The 14018-nt window shown below is 41.1% G+C and overlaps 1 protein-coding gene across 1 annotated transcript; it reads left to right on the plus strand.

The window, feature by feature from the left end:
* The first annotated feature begins 1053 nt into the window (after positions 1-1053).
* Positions 1054-4946, plus strand: arsia (arylsulfatase family, member Ia). The gene is made up of 2 exons (XM_061686109.1): positions 1054-1367; positions 3548-4946. Exons 1-2 carry the CDS (start codon positions 1054-1056, stop codon positions 4944-4946), a joined length of 1713 nt encoding a protein of 570 aa, XP_061542093.1.
* Positions 4947-14018: the final 9072 nt, after the last annotated feature.

Raw genomic sequence — 14018 nt, forward strand, 5'->3', positions numbered from 1 at the left:
ACTTGCAGGATGATTTGTAAAGTGGGTCTTTTACGCCTCCTTGGAGATGTTGTCTGAGTCCAGGCTGTATGGTCTGTCTCTTTCCTCCTACTTCTGCATCAATCATAAAACAGCAGCAATATTAAGGGAACATTTGTGAGAGCTTTGGAGTGTGGAACAGGGTTGATGATTGTGTCGATCCAACTCTGCCCACGACTCAAATCTCCCCTGCACACTACATTTTCTGACTGAGGGTCTGTCTGTCTCCGATCCCAAGTCTCAAGTAGTGTTTTTCTTTACTTTCTAGTTATGTGTCAAGATGGAAATATGGGTCACTTGGATCACATATCATGTCATAAATACAGAGATGGTGCTTTCTTCTTCTGTTTTTTTTTTTCATATTAAATACAACGATTTATACTTGAACGATGTATACAGTACATTCTAGGGAAAATATTTTGCTGGTGTCTGAAAAGATTATGATGAGAGTTTATTGTTATTCCACAGTCTACAACAAACTCATCCAAGCCTGCATTTATGAACCTTGTCATGTTGGAAAAGAGAATGACCTTGCCCAAACAGTTTCCATAAATTTGTCCATGGTGTCTAGCACAATCTCTGATTAATTAGCTAATTAATAAAGAGATATTTCAACTTGAATTTATAAATAAAGTCACCCGCTTTCTACCTGTTTACAAGTATATTAAACTCTCAGAGCTGGAATTTGATCTAGTTCATGACTTACTTACTTGGCCGTAGTAAAAACATTAGTGTGTGTACGTGTGTGTGTGTGTGTGCGTGCGGGGGGTTTGACTGAAGGTGGTAGGAAGCTGATGTTTTTTCAGCCAAGCTGCAAGGTAAATGGGCGGTGTTAACGGGACTTCTAGGGGAAGAAAAATGTTTTCCCTGGAGCTTTGAAACATTTTGGAGTGGCGATGAACTCTAATGAATGTGTGGCTGAGGCTCTCAAATTTGAAATATCAGAGCACGGTACAGTTTTTTCTTTTATGACTGCAAGATGCTTTGGTGACATCACACTGGAGACTGGATTGTTTGGCCTTTAAACGAATAACAATGGCTACAACAGCTCTGACTGGATTCTCCGTAATGAGTCTTCTCAGCCTCGGATACCTGACCTGGGATTTTAATGGTCCCAATCAGGTGGAAAATGAGCCAGATCAGACTTTTGGCGGGGGATCTCTTGGTCCAAAGCCTCCTCACATAATCTTCATAATGACAGATGATCAGGGATTCAACGACATAGGCTATCACAGCTCAGATATAAAGACGCCGGTGCTGGATAAGATGGCTGCTGATGGGGTGAAGCTGGAGAATTATTACATCCAGCCCATCTGCACTCCATCCCGAAGCCAACTCATCACTGGGAGGTACAGTAGCTCTCTCATAGTCCAGTCTGCACAACTCCTTTAGGTTTTGAGAAATGTGTTGTGCGAAAAAAATGGTATGGAAGTGCTTGACTATAATAGTTAATTTAGAATTTGTTTATAGTGAACCCAATCTTAAACAAAAAATCAACGAAAATGCAGATTTATCTTATAATTATTAAATAACAATTTAACTTATAGCTTTGGTATAAATTCCAATTGCATTGTATTTCATCTCGCAATATAAATACTTGCCCAAAATGATAATGACATTTGAGTTCTTTGAAAGTCATTTTTACTCACTAAAACTTTGAAAGGTACTGTAACTGTTGGTAGGAAAAAAAATCTGGCAATATTATGTAGCTGACCTCCTTGAATCGTGAAAAACAACGAAACATTTCATTTTGTCACGATACGATTATTTTAACTTAACCCAAAAGCAGGTGGAGGCTGAAGAAGTTTGTGGAGAATGGTTTATTGAGAAGAGATTCGGTGGTGGATCCTTGAGGTGTACTGGCGGGTCCTCGAGACAGGGAGCGTGCCGCAGGCGGTAGCTTGAGCAGGTGAATGGCTTGGTGGCGTGATGGAAGAGGTCAGCAGGGCGGGGAACACGGAAGGAGCACTGAGGACAAGGAAGAACATGGAGGTCAGAAATATTGCGAGGACTGGCGTAGCTTACATGTCAATAGATAGCCAGTGTACCGGGTGAACATTAGTACTCTGGCAATGGAGTCTTGGATCTGACAGGCTTAAATGCAGGTGATGATGGAGGCCGAGGTGGTGATGATTACTGAGAAGAGAAAGAGAAAGGGCGAGAGGGGCGCAAAGCTACACCCAAGCTCCAACAAGGGCACAATTCATGACACATTTATCTTTCTCCTTCCTCATCATATGTTGTCATGTGGACAGGGGGATCGGAATTGGCTTTAAAACAAAAATAAAAAAAGTCAGAAACAATGCCTTCTGGCCCATTAATCTGGAGGTTGCATTAGTTTTTCTGTAAGGGTTTGGGCTTTGCCACTGGAGTGTCACAGTTCAAGTTCTTCTGCGGGCAAAATGTGTAAATGGCAACCAGTTGTTGGAGAGATGCTAGTCTGCTTCCTAAATACTGCTGCGGTCCCTTGGATCAAGGTATTTTTAAAAAGTTACTTCATAAAAACATGTCTGCTTTACCAGAGCCTACATCCAGGGGGTGCCTTTGGGACTATAGCTTAATTTCTTTATAGTCAGCAATTTGGCTCCCCAAACAGAGTAAAATATTATTTATTTCAAAGATGTGTGCTTCTGTAAATAGGTAAATTGGTGTAGTCATTGACACGTAGACTAACCAATGTTTGTACAAAGAAGCAAAATCCTCTTGGACCCTCCACATCTTGGTCACCACCTCTTCCAGCTCCTTCCGTCAGGTAGACGGTACCAAACAATCCAAACTAAAACTAGCAGACATTCCCACAGCTTCTTCCCTCTTGCCATTAACTTCTTAAAGAGTTAATTTACAATTCCATTGCAACATGCTGCCATTTTTTTTATCTTGAGTTTGTTGTCACATTTCTGTCCGGCCAATTATACATTATTCGTGCACTCACTGTACTAGTCTCGCCACGCTGCACTATTTGAATATCTGTTGTTGACCAATACTGGGCACTCATTTGCAACATTTGCACAATCGACATTGTCCCAGATTATCGCACTACAAGTCACTTTAAACTGCATAAATTTCTTGAAGTCTCAACGTCCTTTGCACAATGGCCATTGCACCGGACGATTGTTCTGTTAGTCATTTCAAACTGCTCTACTTGCTAGAGGACTTTGCATCTTTTTGCACAATTGTCAAAAAAAAAAAAAAATTATATATTTTTTCAGATTTACCATTACCAGATTACAAGCAACCTTTTATTGGTCAGTGACTGTTTTTTTTTCAATGTCTTTATGTCTCAAAAGTATTCTCTGTCAATTGATTGTCTGTTGTCATACTAGAGCGGCTCCAACTACTGGACACAAATTCCTTGTGTGTTTTTGACATACTTGGCAAATAAAGATGATTCTGATTCTGATTGTGAAGAATGAGTGAGATGCAATTATTTGCTGAAGGAAGAAACGTAAAGGAGAAAATTAAGACATTTGGTCGAACTAATATTACAGCACATTTGTCACTCTGACACTGTTCTGTAATTATTCTGCAGGTACCAGATTCACACAGGCCTTCAGCACTCAATCATCCGACCCCGCCAGCCCAACTGTCTACCCTTCCACCATGTCACCCTGCCTCAGAGGCTGCAGGAGCTTGGCTACTCCACCCACATGGTGGGCAAGTGGCACTTGGGCTTTTACAAGAAAGAGTGCCTGCCAACACGACGTGGCTTTGACACATATTTTGGCTCCTTGACCGGTAGTGTCAATTACTACACCTACAAGTCCTGTGATGGTCCGAGGCAATGTGGTTTTGACCTCCACGAAGATGAGACAGTAGCCTGGGGTCAGAAAGGAAAATACTCCACCCATTTGTACACACAGAGGGTCCGCAAAATCCTGGCAAGCCATGATTCCCACTCTCAGCCACTCTTTATCTACCTTTCCTTTCAAGCTGTTCACACACCATTACAGTCCCCGCGGGAGTACATCTATCCGTACCGAGGGCTTGGCAATGTGGCCCGCAGGAAGTACGCTGCCATGGTCTCTGTGGTGGACGAGGCGGTTCGGAATATAACATATGCCCTCCGTAAGTATGGCTACTATCAAAACAGCGTCATCATCTTTTCTACGGACAATGGCGGACAACCAATGTCTGGTGGAAATAATTGGCCACTACGCGGGCGTAAAGGCACCTACTGGGAAGGTGGAGTCCGAGGCTTGGGATTTGTCCACAGTCCTCTGCTGAGGAAGAAGAGGAGGGTGAGTAAAGCCCTGGTGCACATCACTGACTGGTACCCCACACTGGTAGGCTTGGCAGGTGGGAATGAGTCTCTTACTAAGGGGGTGGATGGATATGATGTTTGGGAAGCCATCAGTGAGGGGAAGGAGTCTCCCAGATTAGAGATCCTGCACAACATTGACCCTCTCTATAACCACGCTCGCAGTGGCTCCCTGCAGAAGGGATATGGGATTTGGAATACAGCTGTGCAGGCTTCCATCCGAGCTGGGGACTGGAAATTGCTCACAGGAGATCCTGGTTACGGAGACTGGACCCCACCCCAGATGCTTCCGAGCTTCCCTGGCAGCTGGTGGAACCTCGAGAGGCACACTGAACCCAGGAAATCGATATGGCTTTTCAACATCTCTGGAGACCCCTATGAACGTTTTGACCTCTCTGAGCAGAGACCAGATATTGTCAAAGAGTTGCTGGCAAGATTGGTGTACTACAACCGCACCGCCGTCCCAGTACGATACCCATCAGAAGACCATCGGGCTGACCCTAGCCTCAATGGTGGTGCCTGGGTTCCCTGGCTGGGAGACGAAGAAGAGGACAGCTGGGGCTCCTTTTATCCAAAGAAGAATACAGACTGGAAGAAGAAGCTTCAACTGTCTCATAGCAGGTCATTTTTCAGGAGACTCAACACGAGAATCATGTCGAATAGGATATGAATAGAAGGCATAAATGAATTTCACAGGTACGATGTTGGCGGCACGGTGGCCGACTGGTTAGAGCGTCAGCCTCACAGTTTTGAGGACCCGGGTTCAATCCCCGGCCCCGCCTGTGAGGAGTTTGCATGTTCTCCTCGTGCCTGCGTGGGTTTTCTCCGGGCACTCCGGTTTCCTCCCACATCCCAAAAAACATGCATTAATTGGAGACTCTAAATTGGGCCTGAGTGCAAATGGTTGTTTGTTTGTATGTGCCCTGCGATTGGCTGGCAACCAGTTCAGGGTGTACCCTGCCTCCTGCCCGATGACAGCTGGGATAGGCTCCAGCACACCTGTGACCCTAGTGAGGAGAAGTGGCTCAGAAAATGGATGGATGGATGAGGTACGATGTTTACCCACTATTCGCAGGGGATATGGACCGAGCTCTGCCGTGAAAAGCAACAACGAGTAATTGACACGCCCCTAAAAAGGTTTTTAAATGATTACAGATGCCACAAAATGGCAGCAAAGCACTATTTCTGTGTAAATGTCACTCCTCAACTCACTTCAACATAGTTTCTTGGCACCAAGATTCCACAAGATAGTGACAGAGAATTGTTTGTCTCAATGAAGCTCCTCAACTCACTTCAATATAGTTTATTCGCAGCAAGATGGCCCTTAAGTGCCACCACTGTGTTTAGAAAGATATTTTTTTGTCTTATTGGAAGATAGATGCAAGTATGTGATTCAGACTTCTTTTTTTGGAATAAAATGTTGGTTTATCTGTTTACCGGACGTTTGGTGCATTCAACACTATTTCATAATTCTGAAGAATGGAAACAGTATTGCCTAGAACCTTGTGTTCAAACACAATACAGAATTCTCACCTGTTGCCCAGAGCCAGGCCCGTTTCCTTGTTGAGATGATACCATTCAATCAATATATTATAATGTATTATTTTCTGTGTTAATGTTTTCAATGTATATTTTATTTAAAGCATTGTGTGTTTTGGCTATAGACTCTGTTTTGTACTGCAGCTCTTTCAGTGTACGGGAAGACCCTGCTACCTCAGCAATGATGTACGTTTTCCTATCACGTAAAATGTGAATCTATCTATCTATGAAGGGAATCGTGACGGACAACAGCACTGCCTCCGCTAAATTACTTTGCAATAGCTAATTCCAAATATATTTTCATATTCCTGTTGCAAAAAGCCTCCTGTTGTTTCTCAATGTATTAATGTATTGTATATGTGTCGTATATATGTTGTATATGTACAATATTGTGACAAATACAAAGAAAGATCGTTTTAAAAGAGTGAAACCATCCAATATCTTTTTTAAGATCTCTTAAAATTAACATTACAAGTGAATCCAATTTAAAACATTTGGTTACATTTAAGATTCCGTGTCAAAATAATGATCAAAACATACAAAGCATAAGAAAACTTTAAAAAGGAATACTATATAACATACTTTTGAAACAATTTTTGTATTCAGTTCGTGTTCTAACTCAAAAAGGTGAGCAACACATCTAAATCATTTGACATAAATGTGATGAATCCAATGTACAATGAAGCAAAGTTTAAGAATGTGCCCACCTAGTGATTTTTAAAACACAGTGTCCATTTCTCATTCCTCCTCAGCAGCTCCTCAATATGATGCCAAGTGTGGGCGGAAAAAATCACAACGGCGTGGCCAACAATGTCAAACACGAGGCTTGGAAATATTTGTTTATCAAGTAAATTTACATTTTGCACGAGGAAACTAGTTTCAGACACTAAGAACCTGTAATATAATAATTGCTGTTACATGGGGAAATGTAGTTGATGTATAAAAAAACAAATGGAAATAAAAAAAAAAACAGTACTATACAGCACAACACAATGTGCTCAGGGATGCTGGTCGAGCGCTGATTTGTTTATAGAATAATATTTCAGATATCAATGAAGAGAAATTGAAATGATCTGTTCCACTTTACATTTAACTTTACATAAAATTACCAGAGACAGATTTCCTGTTTTTTAACACACTTGGCTAAATAAAGATGATTCTGATTGTGAAGAGGTTTTCATGATGCACCATTTTACCCAATGTTGGTCCATTCTTCTATAGTTTTCTCTGCGTTGAAAGAAGGTAGTTACAAGCAGCCACCTTGAAACTGTGCTTGGTCATTCAATCACGCAACAGACTGCTGTAATTCTTCAAACGAGAAGTGAGATATTTTACTCAACTTCCTTCCTTTTCGACTTGCCCGTTTCCTGTTAAATTAATGATAATTCTGTTTGTCTCTCAATCTTGCTATAGAAGGCAGGAATATGGAGCAGGCTCTCATTCTTCTTCTGCTGTTTGGTGGAACGGCACATGGTAATGTTTTCATCAGGAATAATGCATGGATAATGTTCTCAATCTAGTCTAAATTTGATGTTTTTCTTCTTACAGCTTTCCTTACACCTGGTGAATCTAGATGTGATGGTACCAAGGAGAACTCTCATTGCTCCGTCACGCTTGGAGGATCTGTCTACATCCAAGTGATCCTCGACATGAGTGGCCTTCAGCTACGATGTAAAAAACTGCTTCCTAGTGGACCCATCGTTGTTTTTACAGTGAAAAAAGAAAAGCCGGTGATACAAGAAGCCTTCAGAAATAGAACAGAGTTCTTCATTAACAATGGGACTTTAAAAATTTCCAGCATTGAGAGGACTGACTCAGGTCAGTATACAGTGGAAGTCTTTGATCTGAATGGGCACCTTGTCAAAATCGTCACAGTGGAACTGGATGTCCGAGGTAAGTAGCGAAAAGTTCAAACACCAATGCTTACATTTAAATTTTTTTATGAGTTGAGAATTATTATTATTATTTTTTTAGTTCTGGTTCCAGGTTAAAGCTAATAATTTTTAATTAGGGTATTCAAAATGAATATAGATTAAGCAATTAAGATGCTAATTTGGAAAAACAATTTTTTTATTTGTCTATCAAAGAGGTCTTTGATGTGATTTCATCCCAAAACCAGACAACTCCAAACTATTTTTTTTTTGTCAAAAACAGACAAGTCCAACATTTTCACAAAACTGTATAAAATTACACTGATACTGAAAGTATTATTCTTTTTGAATTAAAATTAGTAAATATTTGTTGCTGCTATCCTCAAGATCCTGTCGCCCCATTTGATTGCGAAAAACACTGGTGAAGGTTTTCTCATAGAACCTGCAGACCTCATCACTAACACCAAGTTTACTGATCCAATGAGTTTCATGACATAATCTCTCTTGGATTGCTTCATGCAATTACCGTATTTTACACTCACTTTCAAGCAAAATGAGTGTTAGCGTGTTAACTAGAAATAATGGGTACAGACATTTTTGAGGACATGCATGATGAGTGACGAGTTTGCGATGCCTTAAATATGCATGTGCTTGTGATTGGCTTCAATGGAAATTACCGTAATTCCAGTAAAATGCATATGGAAGTTGTTGGTTTCTGAAATAAAACCTTTATTTCCGACGAGTTTTGCTTTGACAAAACCAAAGTTTTACGGACTTTGGCTTTGTAGGGCTAGCAAATGGAATATCGAACGACGCTGTGATAAGCAGTCTGCTAGAATCTGTGGCTCCATTTTTGTCAAAATGGCCATTCATATGTAATCACAGAAGCTATCGAATACCGTTGAACCTCCAAAGTCAAACACAATCTATTCTTTTGAAGGATATTTTACCGAAGATGTTCAATTTTGGAGGTTCCACTGTGTTGTTTGTCCATCACATCCATTTTGAGTGTTACCTGAATTGCGAATTTGTATTTTATAGTTAAAATTGTTGTTTCTTCTTTTCAGAAAATCGTTTTTCCATCCTGATTCCAGTGTGTTCTGCATTGGCCGCTTTACTGGTAATTGTAGTCTTGTCTTGTTGCGTGTACAAGAAAAGAAGGCGAAACAGGAGGTCAGGTACGAATCTCCCACAGACATGTTGTACAAATAAATTACTGTGACAAAATGGTAACATTTTCATTTTCTGACAAGGTTCAGGTAAAGCCAAGAAAAAAAAGACTACAGTAGAATTTTGGAAAACGAGTGATCTTACGCAAGACAATTTTCATCATGGACTAAATTAAATCAGCAAATACTGTAGAATGACTGCAATATTTTGTGAGTTGTAGTATATAGCTTATTTGATAGCTATGTTTATATTGTAGAGTATATGAACATCTGTTTACATATTTCAGTTTTTGTAACTATTCAGAATTACATTGTGTACATGTACAGTATTTTTTTTCCTGCTAAATATGTAATAGTTGGGTTTATATATAAAATGAAAGACTTATCAACTGCTGACTGATTGTTATCTTTAAGTTGTTTAACACATGACATCAAACCAAAATCCAATTAGATATTCTATTATAAATATTTTAGATGACAACTTATGATTAGTCTATATGGTTTTAGGACACTATTTTTCATAGTGTACAGAGTTTTATGTGGAACATCCATCAATCCATCCATCCATTTTCTGAGCCGCTTCTCCTCACTACGGTCGCGGGCGTGCTGGAGCCTATCCCAGCTGTCATCGGGCAGGAGGCGGGGTACACCCTGAACTGGTTGCCAGCCAATCGCAGGGCACATAGAAACAAACAACCATTCGCACTCACAGTCATGCCTACGGGCAATTTAGAGTCTCCAATTTATGCATGTTTTTGGGATGTGGGAGGAACCGGAGTGCCCGGAGAAAACCCACGCAGACACGGGGAGAACATGCAAACTCCACACAGGCGGGGCCCGGGATTGAACCCGGGTCCTCAGAACTGTGAGGCTGACGCTCTAACCAGTCGGCCTCCGTGCCGCTTATGTGGAACAATAACAAATACATTTTCATGGGATAATACTGAAGAAATGATACTTTGCTACAATGTAAAAAGTAGTCAAGTGTACAGCTTGTAGAACAGTAGATGTTGACTGTCCCATCAAAATATCTCAATGCACTATCATTAATGTCTAAACTGCTGGCAACAAAATGATTAGCCCCCGATTACACCCCCCCTCCCTCCATGGTGTCATGGTAGTTACCATAAAAAGGTCTCAGGCGTGTTAAATTTGGTCTTATCCATCTCTCACACCCGTCAATGGAACTTCAATATGGCACCTCATGGCAAAGAATTCTCTGAGGATCAGAAAAAAAAAAAATTGTCGCTCTACATAAAGATGACTGAGGTAAAAAGGAACACCCTGAAACCGAGCTGCAGCACGGTAGCCAAGACCATATAGTGGTTTAAAAGGATCAGATTCTTTGCCATGAGGTGTCATATTGAACTTCCAGTGACCGGGATGAGAGAGGGATAGCACCAATTTTAGCACACCTGCTTCCCATTCACACCTGAGATCTTGTAACACTAATGAGTAATACATTACCAGGGAGGGAAAATCTTGGTCTCATCTTGGATTCAATATATTTATAACTTTACAACAAACAAATTGGTGTCGTTAAATTTCTGTTTCTTCAGAGGTGCTCGTTACTGTTTTCCTTAACTTGTTTGTGTAGTTATTATAGGGAGGCATCGTCCTTTTGCAGTGACTATGTCCATCTTCCTCTAGTTTTTGACAGTTTTTGTTATTATTCACGTTGACCGCTTGTCATTGTTTTTTGTTATTATTTTGTGTTAGTAGCTCACTTTCATATACATCCGTTGTTCAATAAAACCCTCGATTGTTGTACATCTTTTTTGTCTGCTTTGGAGTTCAAGATTCAGCGTTTACGCCTCATTACAGTGTGTGTGTGTGTGTGTGTGTGTGTGTGTGTGTGTGTGTTTTACTTGCCTTTTGATACATTTTTTTGTGGTCCAAATTATTATTTGTTTATGTAAGGTGTATATAAACTAGTTGTATGCTTTCAATACAGTGTCTGTTTTGCTTTGGCATTGTTATGGTATTTAAACTTAACATTTTTCAATTTGTTTTGTTTTGCTTTTGGCTGTCTTAATATGTTTGGCTGGTTTGGGTGTGCCAAGGTGAGGGTATAGACATTCATTCACTATGCAGAGGCATTAACGTTGACTTCATTGTCCAATTTAAACAGGAAAAGGGATCTGCAGTTCTGGGAATGGGAGTGTCAGTTAAGAGGAAGGAACAAGCAGCCTAGCAGTACAGGACATGAAGTGCTACCAAGGAGACAGCGGAAGTCATGTCCTTGCAGAGCAGCAGCTCTGGAAGCAAACCTCGAGAAATGCTGCATGAACTCTGTCAGCACTACTTATGGAAGGTGCTAGGCAGGTCCTGTTCCCCGGCACTGGCATTCTCTTCACACTCAAAGAGGGTGGTCTTCTTTTGACTATAGATAATTTTCAGATCAATATCCATGTTTGTTATTTCACAATGTCTCAGCACACCTGATCCTGTTGGGTTGTAGTCGCTGGTGCATATTGTGGCAATAATGGCCGGTGGTATCAATAATAAGAGGAATTTTAAGAAAGGCTTGAGTCAAGGTTGTTGGAGTGCCATGAGGACAGTACATTTTGCAGTTTCTGAAGCAAATGCCCCAGTGTGGTAGGGATTAGGGCCATTGAGAACAGCCACAATGATTCTGCGATAGGTGAGTTCACTGTGGGAGGCCCACCCATACCCTTGGGGAAGGTATCGAGTTATTTGACCTGTGGATTGGTTCAGAGTCAGACAGAAATTTGCTTGTCCCAGACAATTAAGAAAAAAAATATTCAGAGAACTCAAAAGATGTCTCCATCCATCCATTGATTTATACTGAATACTGAGCAGCTCGTGTAACGACCTCTCACGTCTTCCTACCAACTGTCCTTGATTTGCCAACACGTGGCGAAAAGAGTCTGAGTCTGTGGGATCCATTTGGCCATGGACGGCTGTGCTATAAAAGCAGATCCCAAAAATAGACTCGAGACCAATGGACTCCAAAAAAAATTTAATTCAACAAAAGTAGCATGCAAGGGCGAGAAGTGCTAAGACAAAGAGATGCATGACCAGAGAGAATAAAAAAAAACGAATAACACATGGGGCCACGACAAAAGGTCAGTGTGGTAAAAAAAAACCTACTCGTTGAATAAACTAAGATGAGACAGCACAAACGTCGGCGGCGAACATGGCGAATATTCTGACGCCCGCACACTGTCACGATGGCACCTAAAAAGGCTGCTGATTATAATTTGTGACTGGTGCGTCACCGATGTCAACGCCCACCATCGCTCAGCCAGACACTGCAACACAAAAAAAAGCAATTGAAAAACAGAGCCATGAAAGTTGATTTCCAACCAATTCAGGATCTAAGAAAGTCCCAGATCTTCCATCTGTTGTAATCATTGTAATGTGTAGTTATTTTCATTGGTCAAGCCATTTGAGGTTCAGTTAAATTGTTGGACAATTCTTTGACCTCAATGACTTTGACTTTTCCTAACTTTCATATTGGATCTTAACCTGCCCCTCACATTCCTTTTGATTGTGCGTCATCGGTTATATCGCCTTTGTGAGACTGTCATCTAGCTTTCGTCCTTGTTACAAGCGTGTTCTTCAAGTAAACAATTATTTGCAGTCATTCAGAGAATCAAACTAAGCGTTTCCCCTTTTGGATTTACTGAACCTACAAATGAATATAGAGGTATTGTACAGTATGTATTTAGTGTTGCTTGTGTGTTTAAAGGAGCTCCTTGAAGGTTAAGTTAGCAGTTTTATTCCCTTTGAGATGGAAGTTTGATATTGATTAAGCAAAAAGTAACTTCCTTTTTTTCCTGCCATCAGCATAAAACGAACAAATATAAAAACCGCTCAACAATCTTTCTCACATTCCTTTAGAGGCAGCTGAGTGCGTCGTCAGTGATTATGAGAGCTACAGCTGGACTCTTGATATTGCTCTTTAGATTTTCACAAGGTCAGGCGTTTCACTCTTACAGGAAAAAAACATGATTTATATGGAGCAACAATTAATTATTTTTGTTTAAGTTGAAGCTTGCGGGCCATTTCTTTTTTTCCTTTGGGCTTGTTAAGGTTAGGGTTCATCACAGCATCATCCTTTCCCATCCAAACCTACTGTATCTTCTACATCCTCCTCTCTAATGCCAACTGCCCCCATGTCTTTCCTCAATATGTCTATCAACCTTGACTTAGGTTTTCCTCTAGCTCTCTTGCCTGGCACCTCCAATCCTCATCATCCTTCTACCACTATACTCATTATCTCTCCTCTGGACATGTCCAAACCATCAAAAGTCTGCTCTCTCTAACTTTGTCTCCAAAACATCAAACCTTGGCTGACCCTCTGAGGAGCTAATTTCTAATTTTATCCAACCTGGTCACACCTCAACATCTTCATTTCCGCCACCTCCAACTCTGCTTCCTGTTGTCTCTTCGGTGCCAAAGTCTCTAATCCGTACAGGCCTCACCACTGTCTTATAAACTTTGCCCTTCATCCCAGCAGAGACTCTTCTGACACATAAAAGACCTGAAACCTTCCTCTACCTGTTCCAATGTGTTTGGAATCATTTCTTCACCTCCTGACCACAATCCCCATTGTTCTGGACTGGATTTAAAGTAAAAAACAACATGTTTTGTAAGTATCCTCCACCTTCTCTATCTCTTCTCCCATGTAGCCTCATTTTCCCCCTCCATCCCTTTCATTCATGCACATATTATTCAGTCTTACTTTGGCTAATCTTCAGTCCTCTCCTTTCCAGTGCATGCCTCCATCTTTCTAACTGTTCCGCCACCTGGTCCCTGCTTTCACTGCAGCTCACAATGTCATCTGGGAACATCACGGTCCACAGGGATTCCAGTCTAACCTAATCTGTCAGCCTATCCATCACTATTGCAAAAAGGGAGGAGCTCATTTCTGATCCCTGATGCAATCCTCCCACCTCCAACAACAGCAAACCTCACCAGTGTTCTGCTGCCCCCATACTTGTCCTGCACTATTCGGACTTACTTCTCTGCAACTCCAGACTTCCTCATGCAGTACCACAGTTCCTCTCTCGATACCCTGTCATGGGCTTTGTCTAGAGCTAAAATAACACAATGCAGCCCCTTCTGACTTCCTTTGTACTTCTCCATCAACACTCACAAGGCAAACAATGCATATGTGGAACTGTTTCTAGGCAT

Source organism: Phycodurus eques, chromosome 9 (assembly GCF_024500275.1).
Source record: "Phycodurus eques isolate BA_2022a chromosome 9, UOR_Pequ_1.1, whole genome shotgun sequence".
NCBI classification, from domain to species: Eukaryota; Metazoa; Chordata; class Actinopteri; order Syngnathiformes; family Syngnathidae; genus Phycodurus; species Phycodurus eques.

Coding starts and splice junctions, on each gene's coding strand:
- arsia (XM_061686109.1), top strand. CDS start 1,054: ATGGCTACAACAGCTCTGACTGGATTCTCCGTAATGAGTCTTCTCAGC. Junction 1,368..3,547: donor AGCCAACTCATCACTGGGAG/GTACAGTAGCTC, acceptor ATTATTCTGCAG/GTACCAGATTCACACAGGCC.